At 42.1% G+C, this 16,035-nt stretch overlaps 1 protein-coding gene across 11 annotated transcripts in view; it reads left to right on the forward strand.

Moving 5' to 3' along the window:
* ST18 (ST18 C2H2C-type zinc finger transcription factor) overlaps nt 1-16,035 on the forward strand; it is a 684,113-nt gene that overhangs the window by 432,665 nt on the left and 235,413 nt on the right. For all 11 annotated transcript variants that reach the window (XR_004538340.1, XM_033933682.1, XM_033933686.1 and 8 more), the window contains one exon: nt 13,791-13,984. Coding sequence is in view for 10 of the 11 variants with exons in the window: in XM_033933682.1 (XP_033789573.1) it covers nt 13,791-13,984 (194 nt within the window). In the remaining variant the exon portion in view is untranslated. The remainder of the gene's footprint in view (nt 1-13,790; nt 13,985-16,035) is intronic.

Genomic DNA, 16,035 nt, shown 5'->3' on the forward strand with positions numbered 1-16,035 from the left:
GCTGGGTGTTTCTTGGGTGCTTGTTGTGCGGATTGGTGTGTCTGGTGAGCGGTCTGGGTGTTGTTGCTTGTGGGGGTTTTTTTCATTATAAAATATGGCTGAGGGTCTAGTCCGGCTTATTATTCTTGTGGGTTCTGGGGTGGGATTTGTTTGCTTGCCCCAAGTTTTGGCCTTTTGTTGTGTATTGCTATGCCTCTCATTGGCAATTTTCTCTTGGGAGAGGCTTGTTCATGCTTGTTGTTGCTGTTACTCTCATTCTGTGTTCTTTTTGATAATGTATAAGTTTCTGTACAGACCATGGTTGCTTGTCTGGACCTTTTGCCATTCTCAATAAAAATACTTTGGAAAAAAAAAAAAAAAAAAAAAAAGAAAATTTTCACTGCCTGTTTCTATTCTGACCATTTATTCCATTTCATGGTTATTGCAAAAAAAAAAAAAAAAAAAAAAATTTTACATGAGGGGGGGGGGGTGTCAAAAAATGATGGGCCCCGGGTGCCACATACCCTAGGTACGCCACTGCTTCTAAATTATTGTATGACTCTTCTCCCTCATCTGATATGTAACCATGTCACTCTCTTACTAATTGATGTTCTGCAAGTTCCATGTTTGTCCATGTTTGTTGTTTAACTTTTTGTATTTTGTAAAACTTTTCAATAAAATTATTTGAACTTAAAAAAAGAGAAATTTTTGGAGGATGTTTAGAAAGAAGCGGTCAAGATATTTAAAAAAACCTCAAACATGGGTTTAATTTAGCCTAGACCAGGAGTTGACAATCTGCGGCTCGCAAGACACATGCAGCTCTTCTTGAATATGGCTATGGTTCTCCAGGCCCTGACCTTTTAATCTCCCTCCCAACCCTATGACTTCTCCCCCCCCCAATCTACCAAGCTTCCTGGTTGTCCAGCAGGGGTCCTTGTGGCAGAAACACGGCCTTCTCGCGCTTGCCTCCTTGCAGCTGCCTTCTAAAATAGCTGCCACAACCTCTCACAGCTGCTCGTGGCATTTCTTGTAGTACTACAAGCTGCCATGAGAGGTTGCGGTAGCCATTTTAGAAGGCAGCCATAAGAAGGCAGGAGCGAGAGGGCTGTGCTCCTGCCACAAAAAATCTTGCTGGACTACCAGATAGGGGAGGGAATCATGAGACTGGGAGGGAGATTAAAGGGTTGGGGTCTGGAGAGGGGAGAGAACCTTGGCTATGGGTTGGGGGACGGGTGGGGAGTGAGGGATGAAAGGTGCAGAAACCTACAAAGGGTTGGAGGGGAGAGAAGCTATACTTTGCGGCTCTTTGTAAATTTTGGGTCAAACATTTTGGATAAATTGGCCCTTTGCTGAAAAAAGGTTGCCAACCCCAGTCTAGACTGTATACGGTCAGAAAGGGAACATGACCCACCCACTCAGAAAGTCTGTTTCAGGCAAATGGTGTAGAAATGTGTTCATGTCAGCTGCAACTGTTTTAATGAATAGATTCCTCAAATACATTTCCCAGCACCTAATTAAAGCTCCAGAGTGAAATAAGCTCTGCCTGGAGATTGTCGGCTCTTTCTCCAGTCCCTATCAACAGCTGGGGGCATCCAGGAGGCACTTAAGTGTCCTGTTTCTCTGCCTCCTTGCTTAAAAACTTCTTTCTTATTTGAGACTTTCTTTCAACCTTCATGCTGTTTCCTTAATGGCTAACACTTTGCCCTCAATACTTTCTCCTCCAAATGTTCTCATTTATAGTTTGGGTAAAACAAAGAACCAAACCTTGCCGTACCCATATTGCTCACAAGAGCATTTTTATTATATCAAGAGGGACAAGCATTTTTATGAACATAAAATTACCAAATAACCTTGACAGCTGATTCAGTGTTCCATGACAAGTAGACCACTGATGAACAGCAGCAAAACTATTAGATATTGAATTGATGAGATGAATAAGGATAATAGTTAAATTTTATGTTTAGCATTTAACATACTAGTTGGGGCTCCTCAACAAACAAACAGATACAGCATGTCAAGAGTATAAGAAACAAATATAAAATTATATCTCTGAATCTTTCCTTCGGGGAAATAGGAGTAGAGGGAGAGGAGCAGTTAGGAATAGAAAAGGAATACAGGTACATTTTTAGTACACCACATCAAAAATGTCTATAATAACATCAATGATGTGACTGTCAATGTGAGTTGCTGCATTGGCTGTTAAAACTTTAGAGTGCAAAATCATGAGATATTATGATGGAAAAGAATAAGTTTTGGACTGCTCATGGTATCGGTAAAATAATTTAACATAGCAGAAACAGAAAGAGAAAACAGCAGAGAAGAACCTGAAGACCCATCCAGTCTGCCTAGTTTCATTCCATAAACCCCAGTTGATTTCTAGCTTCCCGTCTTTGCATCTTGGTTTCCTCTGTGATTATACCATGCTGTCTTGAATGCAGTTAGTGTTTCTGTATCCACCACCTCCCTTGGAAGGCCAATCCATATGGCCTCCACCCTTTCCATGGAGACATGTTTTTGATGTTGCTCCTGAGTACACTTTAGAGGATACTCACAAACAAATTTAGGTAATCGGGGAATATGGTAGATTTTAATAAAGCATTTCACACTGTTTCACAAAAAAAACTAGTTAGCATGCATGCTACTCTATGAGTTTGAAGAAAAAATACAGACTGTGTAATAAGTTGGTTGAGAAACAGGAATCAAGTTTCAAGTTTATTAAAATTTTGATAAAAGGCCAATTATGAATTCTAAGGGGCTCATAATCGAAAGTGAAAAACGTCCAAAAACTAGCCTAAGTCGGCACTTGGACGAACATTTCCCAAATACGTCCAAGTGCCGATACTAAAAACGAGTTTTGGACGTATTTCTAAACGACCTAGGCCTTCATAGTGCCGTTGAACGACCAAAGCTAAACGGGGCATTTCAGGAGGAGTGTGGAGGGCGGGAGTTGGGCGGGACATGGTGCAGCTTAGACTTAGTCGTACAACATGTATAACCGATAGTTAGACAGCCCACAATTGATGGAACTTGGATGTTGTGACTTAGACCATGTAAAACATGGTCTAAGTCACAAAAACCCACCTAAACTCACCAGATAAGCACTGCAAACACATAAAACAGACCCCCATACAATACCCCAATGATCCCCGACATCCCCCACCCCCATAAAAATATTAATCACACCTTTAAAATTCAGCCTCCAGACCATCATCACCTGGCAGCCTGGCATAGGAAAGCCTAGTCGTCCAGCACAGAGGTGGCTTAAGCCGTCTTGAGGGTGGGTTAGGGACTCATGGAGAGGAGGACCCATGACCATAAGCCCCTGTAATCACTGCATTGATACTTAAACATGTGCACTCCCCTATACATCCCCAAAACCCTTTTTTACTGGCATATCATATAAGTGGCTCCTGCAGCCAGAAGGGCTATTAGGGTGGTAGATAAGTGGGTCTAGGAGATTCTAGAGGTGATTTGGGGGGCTCACCATGACATATAAGGGAGCTGTAGTGAGGAGAAGACATGGCACCCTTTTTGTGAAGTTCACAGAAATGCCCTATAAGGTATCCCACTTTTTAGGAGCCATATCTGGGTGTTCAGTCCATCACTTTGCAGACCCCTCCCACGTCCAACAGGGCTTGTTCTAGGCATTTTGAACTTGGCCAAAAAGTTGGACGGAAATGTGATATAAAGATGGACGCTTTAGCGACTTGGACGATCAGAACTGCAGAATGTATAATTTGACGATTTTCGAAACAAAAAAAATTTTGGACGTATTTTTTGAAAATGTGTCGTAGGCTGTTTTTTACTTTGGACGACTTGCGAGTTGGACGTAAATGGACTTAGACGTCCCTTTTGATTATGCCCCTCCACACGTTTTACAGTAATAAAAAGGGAAATACAAACGAGAGACTAATAAAACAGGAACATAAGAATTGCTGCTGCTGGGTCAGACCAGTGGTTCATCATTCCCAGCAGTCTGCTCATGCGGCGGCCCTTAGGTCAAATACCAGTGCCCTATTAGAGTCTAGCCTTACCTGCGTATAAGAACATAAGAATTGCCGATAGAACAGGAGGTAAGAGGGGAGAACTACAATATTGAAAAGAAATCAAACGATGAAGGGAAAACCAAAAGGGGGGAGAGACAAGATCAGTTTACTGTTGGACCATATGCATTAAAAAAGACTGGATCAGTTTTCATAAGCATCTTTAAAGAGGAAGCATTTTCATCCTCCTCTGAATTTATCTAGGAATCAGGGTCTACTCTGATGTAGGGAAAATGACCAGCAGGGAGCCACAAGGATAAGCACTGGACCCTGTCCCGTCAGTGTTATTATAAGTGACATTAGGCAAGGTTTGGGAGGGAAAATGAGTCTCATGGCAGATGATTCAAATTCCTTCTGTATTTCTTGTTTGATGGCATTTTTTTTCCCTCATGTCTTAAAATGACGATACGGATCAGATGAAATATCAATCAATCAAATAATAAAACACAGATATAGTAAATTAAAAAAAAAATTACTGGCATGCTGTAAAACACAGTCATCCAAGAAATATAGCAGGACATGAAGAAGAACACAACTCATAAACAAAATAAGATCCAGGGAATAAAATTACATTATTATTAGTTTTTAATACTTAATTATCCTTATTTTAGAAGCATTCTTACAAGTAAATAGCAGCTTTTATACATGTAGATTGGCATACACTCATAAAAACCATTTTACAAAGGGATTTATTTACACATGGTGATGTTTAATAAGTAAGATGATGTCCTTACCTCCCCAGAGCCTTCTCACTAGAGGATTAGCTCCAGGGGAGCATTTTGATGGGTTTGAAACTACTGGGCCAGAAGAGGAACTTGGACGGCCTCTATGGGGCTATTCAGTGTCAGGAAACTGGAAATTCTCTTTTTAGTTTCATTAGGTCTGTGTTTGTGATGCTGCTGTCTGTAAAGTGCTGCCTAAGGCCTTCGCCTAAGTTGATGCCCCTGTACAAATAGCTGGTGAAACACCACTTGGAGAATTATGTTTAGTTTTGGAGGCTGTATTTCACTAAGGATGAAGTGGTTCAGAGAAAAGTGACAAAAATTGAATGGGGGTTGTGCCACAAGAGATATGAGAAGAGATTTGATGACCCGAAGATGTATGGAAGGAGGAATAAGGAGGTGATATAATACCAATGTGTAAATATTTGAAAGGTATTAATATGCAAACCAAACTTTTCCAGAAATGTGAAAGTGCTAGAACTTGTGGACCAGTGGCGTAGTAAGGGACAAGATTCACCGTCTTGACAGGGAAGCCAGCATCTCTCCTCCCCCCGATAATGGGGGGGAGGGTCTTTTAAATGTACCTCTTCAAGTCTTCTAGTCTTGCTTAATACTAGACCCAGAACCTCTAGAGGCTCAGGGTGCTCTAATTTTCATGGCTCCAGGTGCTCTCAACAGTATTCCAGTTCCACATTGCAGAGATTCTCCCAGGGCTACAGACAGATGTTCTCTGGATTCAGACATAACCAGTCCTCCATTTCCTGTGCTGCTTCATCTACTATGAAATCACAATGATGCCAGACCGGGGAGGGGGGGGGTCTCCAAATATAGGGCAATCTCCATGTTCCTGTAGGTCTGAGTTCAGATTTCGTCTGACCGGTGGGTTCTGGACATCTTTCAGTCTGGAAATAAGCTGGAATTTTCCCAGCCTCTGACGGATAAGTTTGTGGACTCTCTCATACAGCATCCAGAGAAGAAAGCCACAGTTCTGGCTTATGTAAGAAGGTTACTCGATATTCAGGCTTGGGCTCAAGCAGATACTCCATATATTCTATCTAGCCAAAGATAGGCTCCAACAATTGGAGACCCATCCTGGAGCTTATATGAATGCAGGCACTTTCACATGGAGACAATTCGATCTGTCATAGCGGCAGTAGCCCAGGGAGAGTTCCTAGCCTCTTTATATCTGACAGAGGCTTACTTGCATATTCCTATTTTCCCAGACCAAGGGAAGTTTCTCAGGTTTTATGTCCTGGAAAATCATCAGTTTTCAGCTCTACCCTTAGGGCTGGTGACAGCTCCTCGTACCTTTACCAAAGTGATGGTTTTAGTATCAGCTTACCTGCACAAGATGGGTCTGTAGGTGCACTCCTATTTGGACGACTGGCTGATCAGAGCCTCCTCATTCTCAGAGGGGTGACACACAGTGGATTAGGTGATCCAGGTCCTGAAAGACTTGGGTTGTATTGTGAATTATCACAAGAGTAATTTGACGTCCACTCAATCCCTGGAGAACCTGGATGCATTGTTGGACATGGCAGCCAGCCACGTCTATCCATCTACCAGAGGCATGCAGACAGAAGTTGGGCTCTCAGGTTTCTTGTCTCCTAGACAAGTGAGCTCCATCGGCATAGGACTATCTTCAAGTCTTGGGTTCCATGGCTGCCACATTTTGGTGGCCCCAGATTGGCCTCGCAGACCATGATATGCAGATCTGATGCATCTTCGAACAGGCCACGGCTTCAGATTCCAGGTGCATCCTGACCTTTTTTCACAGGGTCCTGTATGCATGGAGGATCCAGATCACTTTGCTGTTATGGCATGGCTATTGAACACAAAGCGTTAGAGCATAAAGGATATTTCGACGTGGTCATTGCCACCCTTCTAAAGTCTAAGAAATCAACTACAGTCTCTGCCTAAGCTATGGTGTAGAGAAATTTCCAGCATTAGTGCACCGCGCCTAAGAATGTGTGGAGCCATTTTTAACTCAGTTTCGGTAGTGTTAACCTTTCTCCAAGTGGGCCTCACTGTGGCATCACTTCAGGTCCAAATCACTGGGCTCTGTTGTTTCAGAGCACAGGACAGTATACTTAGCATCTCATCCAGACATCACCAGATTTCTGAAGGGTGCTCTCCGCATTAGACCACCCATCAGACTACCATTCCCTTCATGGGTTCTCAAAGGCCTCATCAAGGCCATGTTCGAGCCTTTGGAAGAAGCATCCCTTGTGGACTTGACACTTGAGGCAGTTTTTCTGGTAGTAGTAACATCAGCACAATGAGTTTCAGAGCTCCAGGCTCTTTCTTGTCAAGAGCCTTTCCTTAGAATTTTGGAGCCTGGAATCTCCCTGTGCACTGTTCCTCCTTTTCTGCCAAAGGTGGTGTCGGTATTTCATGTTATTCAGGAAGTCCTTTTGCCTATGTTCCAACCTACAGGTTCTAGGAAACAGGACTGCATTTTGCTCAAGTTAGATGTGAAAAGAGTGCATCTTTGCTATCTAGAAGTCACCAATGAGTTTTGAGGCATGCCTGCTTCTAAGACCACGTTCTCCAGATGGATCCGTGAGGCCATATTGTCAGCCTTCATTGTCTGTGGGAAACAGTCCCCTGTTTCTGTTAAGGTGCATTCGACCAGAGGTGTAGCTTCTTTGTGGGCTGAAGTTAGAGCTGTCTCTCCAGAGGAGATTTATAGAACGGCGACTTGGTCCACACTATACACTTTCGCAAAGTTTTACAGGGTGGACATTGCGGCACGAGAGGAATCTGCCTTTGGTGCCTCCGTGTTGCGGGCCGGTGCAGTCAGCCCACCCTAGATTCCTAGGACTGCTTTTGTATGTCCTACTTGTCTAGAATGACACACCTATTGCACTGGAAAAAGAGTTTGTCTTTATCTTGATAATATCTTTTCCAGTAGATAGGTTTGTCATTCTAGACTCCTGCCCTGTCCTTTCTGAGCCTGCCTATTGACACATTCTGTTTATGCTTCTCCAAGTTGCATCTTGGATGCCAGTCAGGCCCTGAAGAATACTATATATTATATTTTAGTGGCTTCTTTTATGCTTCTGTTGGCTGTTACTAGTTCACTGAGTGTTCAAGCGTTTTTATGTTTAAACAGAACAGTTAATTTGTTTGTCCCATTTTAATCCTTACTTCACATAAGTTGATGGAGCTTTTGCATGCTTGAATACTAACTGCAGGTGGCAGTAGAGCTCACAGTGAAGTAGGAGGGACACAGAAAAACTCCGGAGTGGATTCCTAAGGAGTGGATTCCTTCACAGCCATGAGAGATAACCCGCTTGTCTAGAATGACACACCTATCTACTTGAAAAGATATTATCAGGGTAAGGATATAATCTCTTTTTATTATCTATTCATTTATTATTTATTTTGAAATGTAACTTCTAAAGTGCTCCACACATCCTGAATGTCAGAGTCCGGAGAACATCCTAAAAGTTTGACCAAGTTACTCCACAGAACTAACAGCCTGTTCTGGAAGACTCCATCTTCTCCTCCCCTACCAACGCTCCAGCCCCATGTACAGAACAAGCTGAAGGGACTGTTAACAGTTACCACGGAAATCTGAAAATTCTAGAAATCCATGAACTCTCTCAGTGGTGCTAAAAACGGGAAGAAACTAGTCACTTTTGCATAGTTCAAAGCAGTAGTGATAAAATACAACTTACTACAGCTTCATGTATTGTGACTAAGCTGAGGGAAATCTGAAAATTCTAGAACTCCAGGCACCAACTCACAGGTGTCAAACACTGCAAAGTTGAATAAAGCAATAAACTTCTGCAGGGTTAAAGCAATGATAAAAATACACTTTACCACAGCCAAAGGAGAGGGAGCTTTGGGAGGTTTTCAATTGCCACAAAATAAAACATATCTTCTCATGCTTGAAAAAGGGCAGAGGCTCACACACCCCCCTCACAGTGGTGGAATTCTAACATTGGGGAGCAAAATTTGCCAGAAAACATAGCACAACCTCACCTCAGCTGTGCAGTCATGCACCTCCACTTCTGAGGAAGGGAAGGAGAGGACTCTAGCAGCACCGCTTCAAAAGGAAAAGAAGCAGAAGTTTTATTTATTTCAACATCCTCCCAGGAGCTCAGAACGGGTTACAAGCAAACATTCACAGTACATTGGACAGTACATTTGACAATACAGTAACTTAAGGACAAGCCTAAAATACAAAATTCCAGGAGTTTTACACTAAACTGGATCTGAGTAGTTACCAACTAGTGATTGGTGGAATTCAGGTGGAGAGAATTCAGGGGAGATTGTCTGCGGGTGGATCTTTAGTTGAAGAAAAAGGTTTTCACAGCTCTTTGGAAAGCCATCAGTGAGTTCTGTGACCTGATTTGTGGGGGGAGCTGGTTCCAAAGTTGAGGAATGAAGTGACTGTAGGAGCGTTTGCGGGCGGTTTCCATCAGGAGAGATCTTCCTGGGGGGATGCACAGTCGTCTCTCAGTTTCAGAGCGGTGGGGGCGGATGGGGGTGTACAGGTATAGCTTAAATCTTATATAGGTTGGGGTGCACCTTGTGCAGAAAAAAGGCCCTTTACATGGCCAAAACAAAATCAGGGAAGAGGGGATGCAGAAGACACCAGCAAAGTCCACTTTCCCTCAGCGCATTCACCCGCCAAGTCCCCCACGTAAGGTACTCAGCGAAGGAGCTTTTTTTCAGACTCCAAGGCCACTGATGGAAAAGCCATAGAGACGTGGCTGGCCCAAAACGTGCAGATCCCAGTTGCATCCAGAGCGCAATGCTGGCAAACCACAGAGTACTTCTGGCACTGCATGTTCAACTTCCCTCTGTCACAGAAAGGGACGCATGATGAAGAGAAGAAGAAAATGGGCAGATAGTGCCAGATATTGAAGGGAGAGACTGGCAGCTGCGAGGAAACAGATAAATAGGATGACTCCTGTTCCCTTTGGTCAATTTAGTATTATTATTTTTTTTCTATTGCTTGTTTGGTTATATAGCAGGCAGACCCCTCAGGCTCTCCAGACTGGCTGTTTGTTTACAAGCAGAACAGACTAGCTGAGGCTTTTTTATCTTTTTTTTTTTAGTAGATTAAAACCCAAAGAAAAGAATCGAAGATCTAGGATGGGGAACAAACCCAGCCGCCCGAGTGTGGCACCCCCAGAAGTTAAGAGACTCCCGCAGACCTATGTAGCAGTCCAGCAGCCAGCAAAATAAATAAGACAAAGAGAGTTCTTAACTTTTCCATGAAACAAAAATCAATAGAGAATTCTCACCCCAGGAAGGAACCAAGACCTCAGGGAGACTGCACAGGCTTACCACATCTACCATCTGCTGGTAGAAGTGTGTAATACCCATTTGTACTGATCTAGAGAGATGCTATGGAATGACCTGTTATCCAACACATTGTTTTGTCGGTATGCGTAAATGTGTAAAATATTAGCATTTACATGTGTACGTATGCTCATAAACATTTGTATGGAGCATAAGCACTATTTGCAAATACTCATTGAATTTACATAGTGCATATTTGCAAGGAAGCTTGGAAAGGGGGAGGGCATAGGTGGGACACAGACAGGACTCCCACTTGCATATATAAGTAACAGAATAAGCCCTGCCACTGCTAGGTGTGCACAATTACACCGGCTCTATGGCTGGCATAAATATGAGCACCTAAAAAGTTAGCTGCTTTGATAGTTGGTCACATTAATATTCTTAACAGAACCTAGGTATTATACAGTGGGCTCTGGAGTGGAGGAGTAGCCTAGTGATTAGTAAAGTGGCTTGAGAACCTGGGGAACTGAGTATGATTCCCCTCTGCACCTCCTGTATATAATACATAAACCACTTTGATTGTAACTACAGTAAGGTAGTATACGAGGGACGTTCAGCAGGAAAGAAAATAGGTTTTTTTAAAAATTTTGTTTTATTCTTTAGTACAGTCCCCTGATAGCTCTATACACTTCATCCACTTTTCCTGCAATGACTTTAACCCCTTTCAAAAAAAGTCTTCTGATTGGCCTTCAAACCAGGACATCACAGCTTCCTTGACGTCATTGTCACTTGAAAATTGCTGTCCACAGAGAGAGCCAGGTCAGGACTGTAGGGTGGATGGTTCATATGCTGAAACCCACATTCTCAGATGGCAGCCTCTGATTGTCGTGACATGTGCACCGGCACAGTAAAGAAGCAGCACGCCTGCTGTGAGTTTTCCTTGTCTTATCTCCTTGATTGACTCCCGCAAAGTGATCATTGAGTTGGTGTAACTCTCCCCGGTTATGGTTGTCTTGTGTGGCATGAACAGAAGCAAAAGCTCTTCATCATCCCAGAAGACAGTTGCCATGACTTTGCCTGCAGATTTTTCTGTCTTGAACATTTTTGGGTGGGAAATAACTTGTGCTTCCACTGCATTGACTCCATTTTAGACTCGGGATCTTTGCGATAGTCTCATCTCCAGTCACCAAACGATGAAAAAAATTCACTTGTTCTTCATGGAGCAACTCCAAGTTCTCTTGACAGCACTGGAGACACATAGCCTTCTGACATGGTGTCAGCATTCTTGGAACCCATCTTGCACTAACCTTGGACATGCCCAACTTTTTATGAATTATTTTCCAAACTGTACCTGCTGAGATGCCCATTTCTTCAGCTATTCAGGAAACCTTAATTCTTCTGTCTTCACTGTTCCCTCTAAGCTGAGCAGGAGTCCTCCACCCACAGTCTCACCAATAGAGGGTGCTGTTTTACTGTCACATTTTTCAATTGTGAGGGACAGGCAAGTTCTGCAGGACTCCAGGGAACATACCTGTCCTTAATTAAATCCTCGATTTTCTTGCACATTTCTGTGGCAGTTGCTTCCACAGGCTGTCCAGTGTGAGGGTCATCTTCGATGGACTCTCAATCCCATATAAATTGCTTGCTCCAAATTTTTACTTTGTAGAATGATGGGGCAGACTCACCATAAACTGCAGCCATGTGCTCATGGATCTCATTTGCCTTTTTCCCTTCTTTTGTGAGAAATTTTATCACTGAACGGTGCTCCAGATCTAATAGTTTCTTAGTTAATTCACATGAGAACTCTCCTGACATCCCATCTCTTGGAATGTTAGCCGCAATTGTGCATGAGTAATCTTGAGACTTGTCACAACATGCACAGACTTATTTCAACACACTTGCTACTTTCATACTCTGGTAGATATATTATTGCATGCCCCTTGTATCAAGTCCCATCTTTTTCTTTCATATAATGCACCCTCTGAGCACCTAATTGAAAGTATTTAGTTACAGAATTGCTCCAAATAGTTTTTGGAAGGGGAAAGGACTACAATTTGTAATCAATTTTAGACAGATGGCTAAAAAACAAGAGCTCCTTTTCTGCTGATGTCTTTTCTGATTCTCAGTTTCTAAACATATATCTCCTCCCCAGTTCTCATGTCTTAAATTTAAGTTATGATGAAAGTGGTGGGATAATATTGAGATTAACAGTTTCTCAGGATTAATAAGTCTATTCAGATATTTTTGTCTCTTTCATGGTGCCTTGGGTCCATGGGAAAATGAGAGCATAGATTAATTTAGGATTACACTGTTATCATTTCATACTGACAAACCAAAAGGCAGTAAAGTCAAGAGTTCTGAAAGTTGTTGAGATGATAGTTGACCAGCCTGGATGAAACAACACAAAACGTGAAATACTAAGCTATATTACTAAATTTGTTAATGAAAAGGGGTATCCTCATTGTGAGAGGCCAGTGAAGGGAGAAAATCTCCAGCGCTTACACAACAGAGCAAAGGTGAACAAACCTCTGTTTGCACGCCATCATAGGATTCCTCACGTGTGCTGAACAGAATAGTGAAAATACCACAGTGAAAACTAATAATCAAACAGGTGAAGTCAATCATCAAAAACCACTCTGAGAACCCCCAGCCAACTCCACAAATAACCGTACACTTAGCTGAAAAAATGTGTCCGTAGATGTTACTGAACAGAGGGGGTGACACGATCATACAGACACCCCTAGACGCGGGTTCAACCAAGTCCAGTTTTGGAAATTCAACGTCCCTTCATCAGGAACCCATAGTTGCTTAATAGATAACTGGGAAACAGTGATCCGAGCCAGCTGAGAGGAGGGAGGAGCCAGCTGGACCCCTCCATCTCCAACCTGTTGACAACTACAAATCACTTTAAATCGTTCCGAAAAGAAATCAAAACTCTGTTATTCAAAAAAACTTTACAGCCTTCTTATACCCCCCTTGCATCCTCCCCCCTCCATGCAAATTTCCAGCTGATCTCCTTCCCCTCTTCTAATATCTTCCCAATGACCCTATCAAGTAACCAACCCTGAACCATATCTTCCCTACTAGTAATCCTCTATTCTCCTCCCTTCCTCAATTTCTTCCCTCTGACTCTACTATTTAACGTCCCCTAAATTGTAACTCTCTGTGCCTCTACTATGTAACCGTCCCCTAAATTGTAACTTCCTGGAAATGTCCAGCTATCTTCTACTGTAATCCGCTTAGAACTGCAAGGTACAGGCGGAATAGAAGTCACTAATGTAATGTAATATAATGTTATTTTCACTATTCTGTTCAGCACACGTGAGGTATCCTATGATGGTGTGCAGGCAGAGGTTTGTTCACCTTTGCTCTGTTGTGTAAGCGCTGGAGATTTTCTCCCTTCATTGGCCTCTCATGCTGAGGATACCCCTTTTCATTAACAAATTTAGTAATATAGCTTAGTATTTCACGTTTTGTGTTGTTTCATCCAGGCTGGTCAACTATCATCTCAACAACTCTCAGAACTCTTGACTTTACTGCCTTTTGGTTTGTGTCTTTTAAAATTTTGTTGGCAGTTTTCTGTTGGAGATCTTGTATTCGATTAATTAGTACTTTATAAGCAGCAAATGAGAAACAGGAGTAGAAGTTCCAGCCCTGTTTGTTTGGTTTTTTTGTGTAATTTCAATTGAGATTATGCATTTGCTCCACAGCAGAAATTAACTCCTTTATTTTGGGTTACAAGACTGAAAAGTTCTGCACATTAATTATTGATATTTTATCCATATAGTTCTTACAACTGCTCAATGGCTAAGAAGAGAAAAGCTCAGGAACAGGCATCGGGAAATCCAGTCAACAAGAGGAAGTCTCTATTAATGAAACCACGTCACTACAGTCCTAGTATAGAATGTGAAGAAGAGAACGAGGAAAAAAAAGAACAAGGGGACATCCATGTAATGGAAAATATGGACCAGTCTGGTGCAGGTATTGGACAATATATTATTTTGACTTTTCTTATCCACAGGGGATTAGCTATAGTGCTACTGGGCCGGATTTTCAGTGCAGTTAGCTGCCGCCTCCAGCACTGACCCTGGATATTAAATGCCAGGCCGTATCCATTTTCAGTTTTGTCTGTGGCAATGTAACTGGTTAAGCTAATGTTTGGCTGCTTAGTGGTTAAAGTAGGCCGCATAACTGGTGCTTAGTGGTTAAAGTAGGCTGCATAGATAGCAGGCCTATCTTGAACCACTAAATTTTGCCAGTTTGGTACTGAATCTTCATGCCTAACTGGGCTACATTGAGCGACAAAGCTGGTTAAGTATTAATATTCAGTAGAGATAACTGGCTAACTTGCGCTGGATATTTTCAGTTAGCCAACTTAAGCGCTATTTAACCGGCCAGAACCTGTCCCTGGCTGATTAAATAACACTGAATATTGGGAGGGACTGTGTTTCAATGTCTTCCTTGCTATGCTGAACTTTTCCTAATATTGGGGCCCTTTTACTAAAGGGTGGTAAGACCTTAAAGCAGGTTTAGAAGAAAAAATAGGCTACTCTGCACAACCCTATTAAGGGGCTTTATGGTAGTTTTCCTTTTTCAAATGTTGAACATCACACAAAAAACAATGGGAACGGACAATGAACACTCCACAATAGTAAAATAACATAAAAACAAACATGTTTATTCCAAAACAAAAGGACAAATATCAACTGTGGACCCGACCCAGTACTGTGTTTCGGTGAATCAAAACGCCTGCATCAGGGGTCACTGTAGTGTTGTAATATACAGGTAAACAAGTCCTATGTTAACACAAGTCGAAATCAAACCAACGCAGAAAAAAATCAAACGCTGAAAAGCTATCAAGCAGTTTGGTTTTATTTTTTTTTATTTTTTTTTTACTATTGTGTGATTTTGAACCCTTGGGTTCTTGTCCTGTTTGGACTCCTTGCTGTCAGTTTAAATGTTGAACTACATCACTGAATTTTTCAAAATTTTTCATCCAAGAAGTGTGATGTGGGTGTAGAAGTGTTAGCAGCTAGTGCATTATACTAACCATGTGCTAATTGGCTAATGAGCTTTTAACACGGGAGCATTTACCACTACCTAAATAGGAGGAGGTAAAGGCTTGATTCTCTGAGTGGTGCTATAGTTAGTCGCAGTAATTGAGGTCACCTAGCAATGCCTAGCCTAAATTAAATCAATTAGCTCAAATGGCATGGTAACTGACCATGCCATTGAAGTTAATTGAATAATTATTAAAAAATAAAAAGTAACCCCCCACCCCCTTTTATGAAGCCATTGTTAGGCTTTTTATCACCAACTGCGATGGTATTAGCTCTGACGCTCATAGGAATTCCTATGAGCGTCGAAGTTAATACCGCCATGGCTGGCGATAAAAAAAGCCAAATGTGGCTTTGTAAAACAGGGTGGGTAAATTTAAAAGTTAGGCATGGAATTCCACATGGCGTCTAGTGATGTCTAAGTCGAGGTATCTTCTGATGTCTGACTGAAAAATAGGCATGGTTAGGGGCGTAGAATATGCATGGTTGACTTAGGCATCGCTAGGCATCCGAGTTAGGCGCAGTGAAACCTGGTCTAATATACCAGCACACATAGGAACCACTAGGTGGGATTCTATAAGTGGCACCTAGCAGTTGATTAACAACCATGCTGAGTTGTGCCATTTATAGAATCTGGCCCTAAATGCTCCCATGTTAATTTGGAGCAGGTAGCATGTGACCTGCAATACAAAATTGTGCGAATGTCATTTCTTGATGCAGCATTAGTTTTTGGATTACCACACATTAAAATTCACCATTATAGGCATTAAGCCCCAAACTTAAAGCATTTTAGTAAAAGGTCCCCATTGTGTTTGCTCTCTGGTGCTTTCTGGCTTTTCTTCAGTAAGGATTTCTAGAAAGAACCCATCAGAAGAGTTTAGAGATAAAATCTTTTTTTCTGTTTGTAAAATAGACTGGCACAAGGATACTATGGGGCACATGTCATACCTGTTTCTCTGGTTGCCTCTTTAATAA

The sequence above is a fragment of the Geotrypetes seraphini genome, chromosome 2, assembly GCF_902459505.1.
Source record: "Geotrypetes seraphini chromosome 2, aGeoSer1.1, whole genome shotgun sequence".
Lineage (NCBI taxonomy): Eukaryota > Metazoa > Chordata > Amphibia > Gymnophiona > Dermophiidae > Geotrypetes > Geotrypetes seraphini.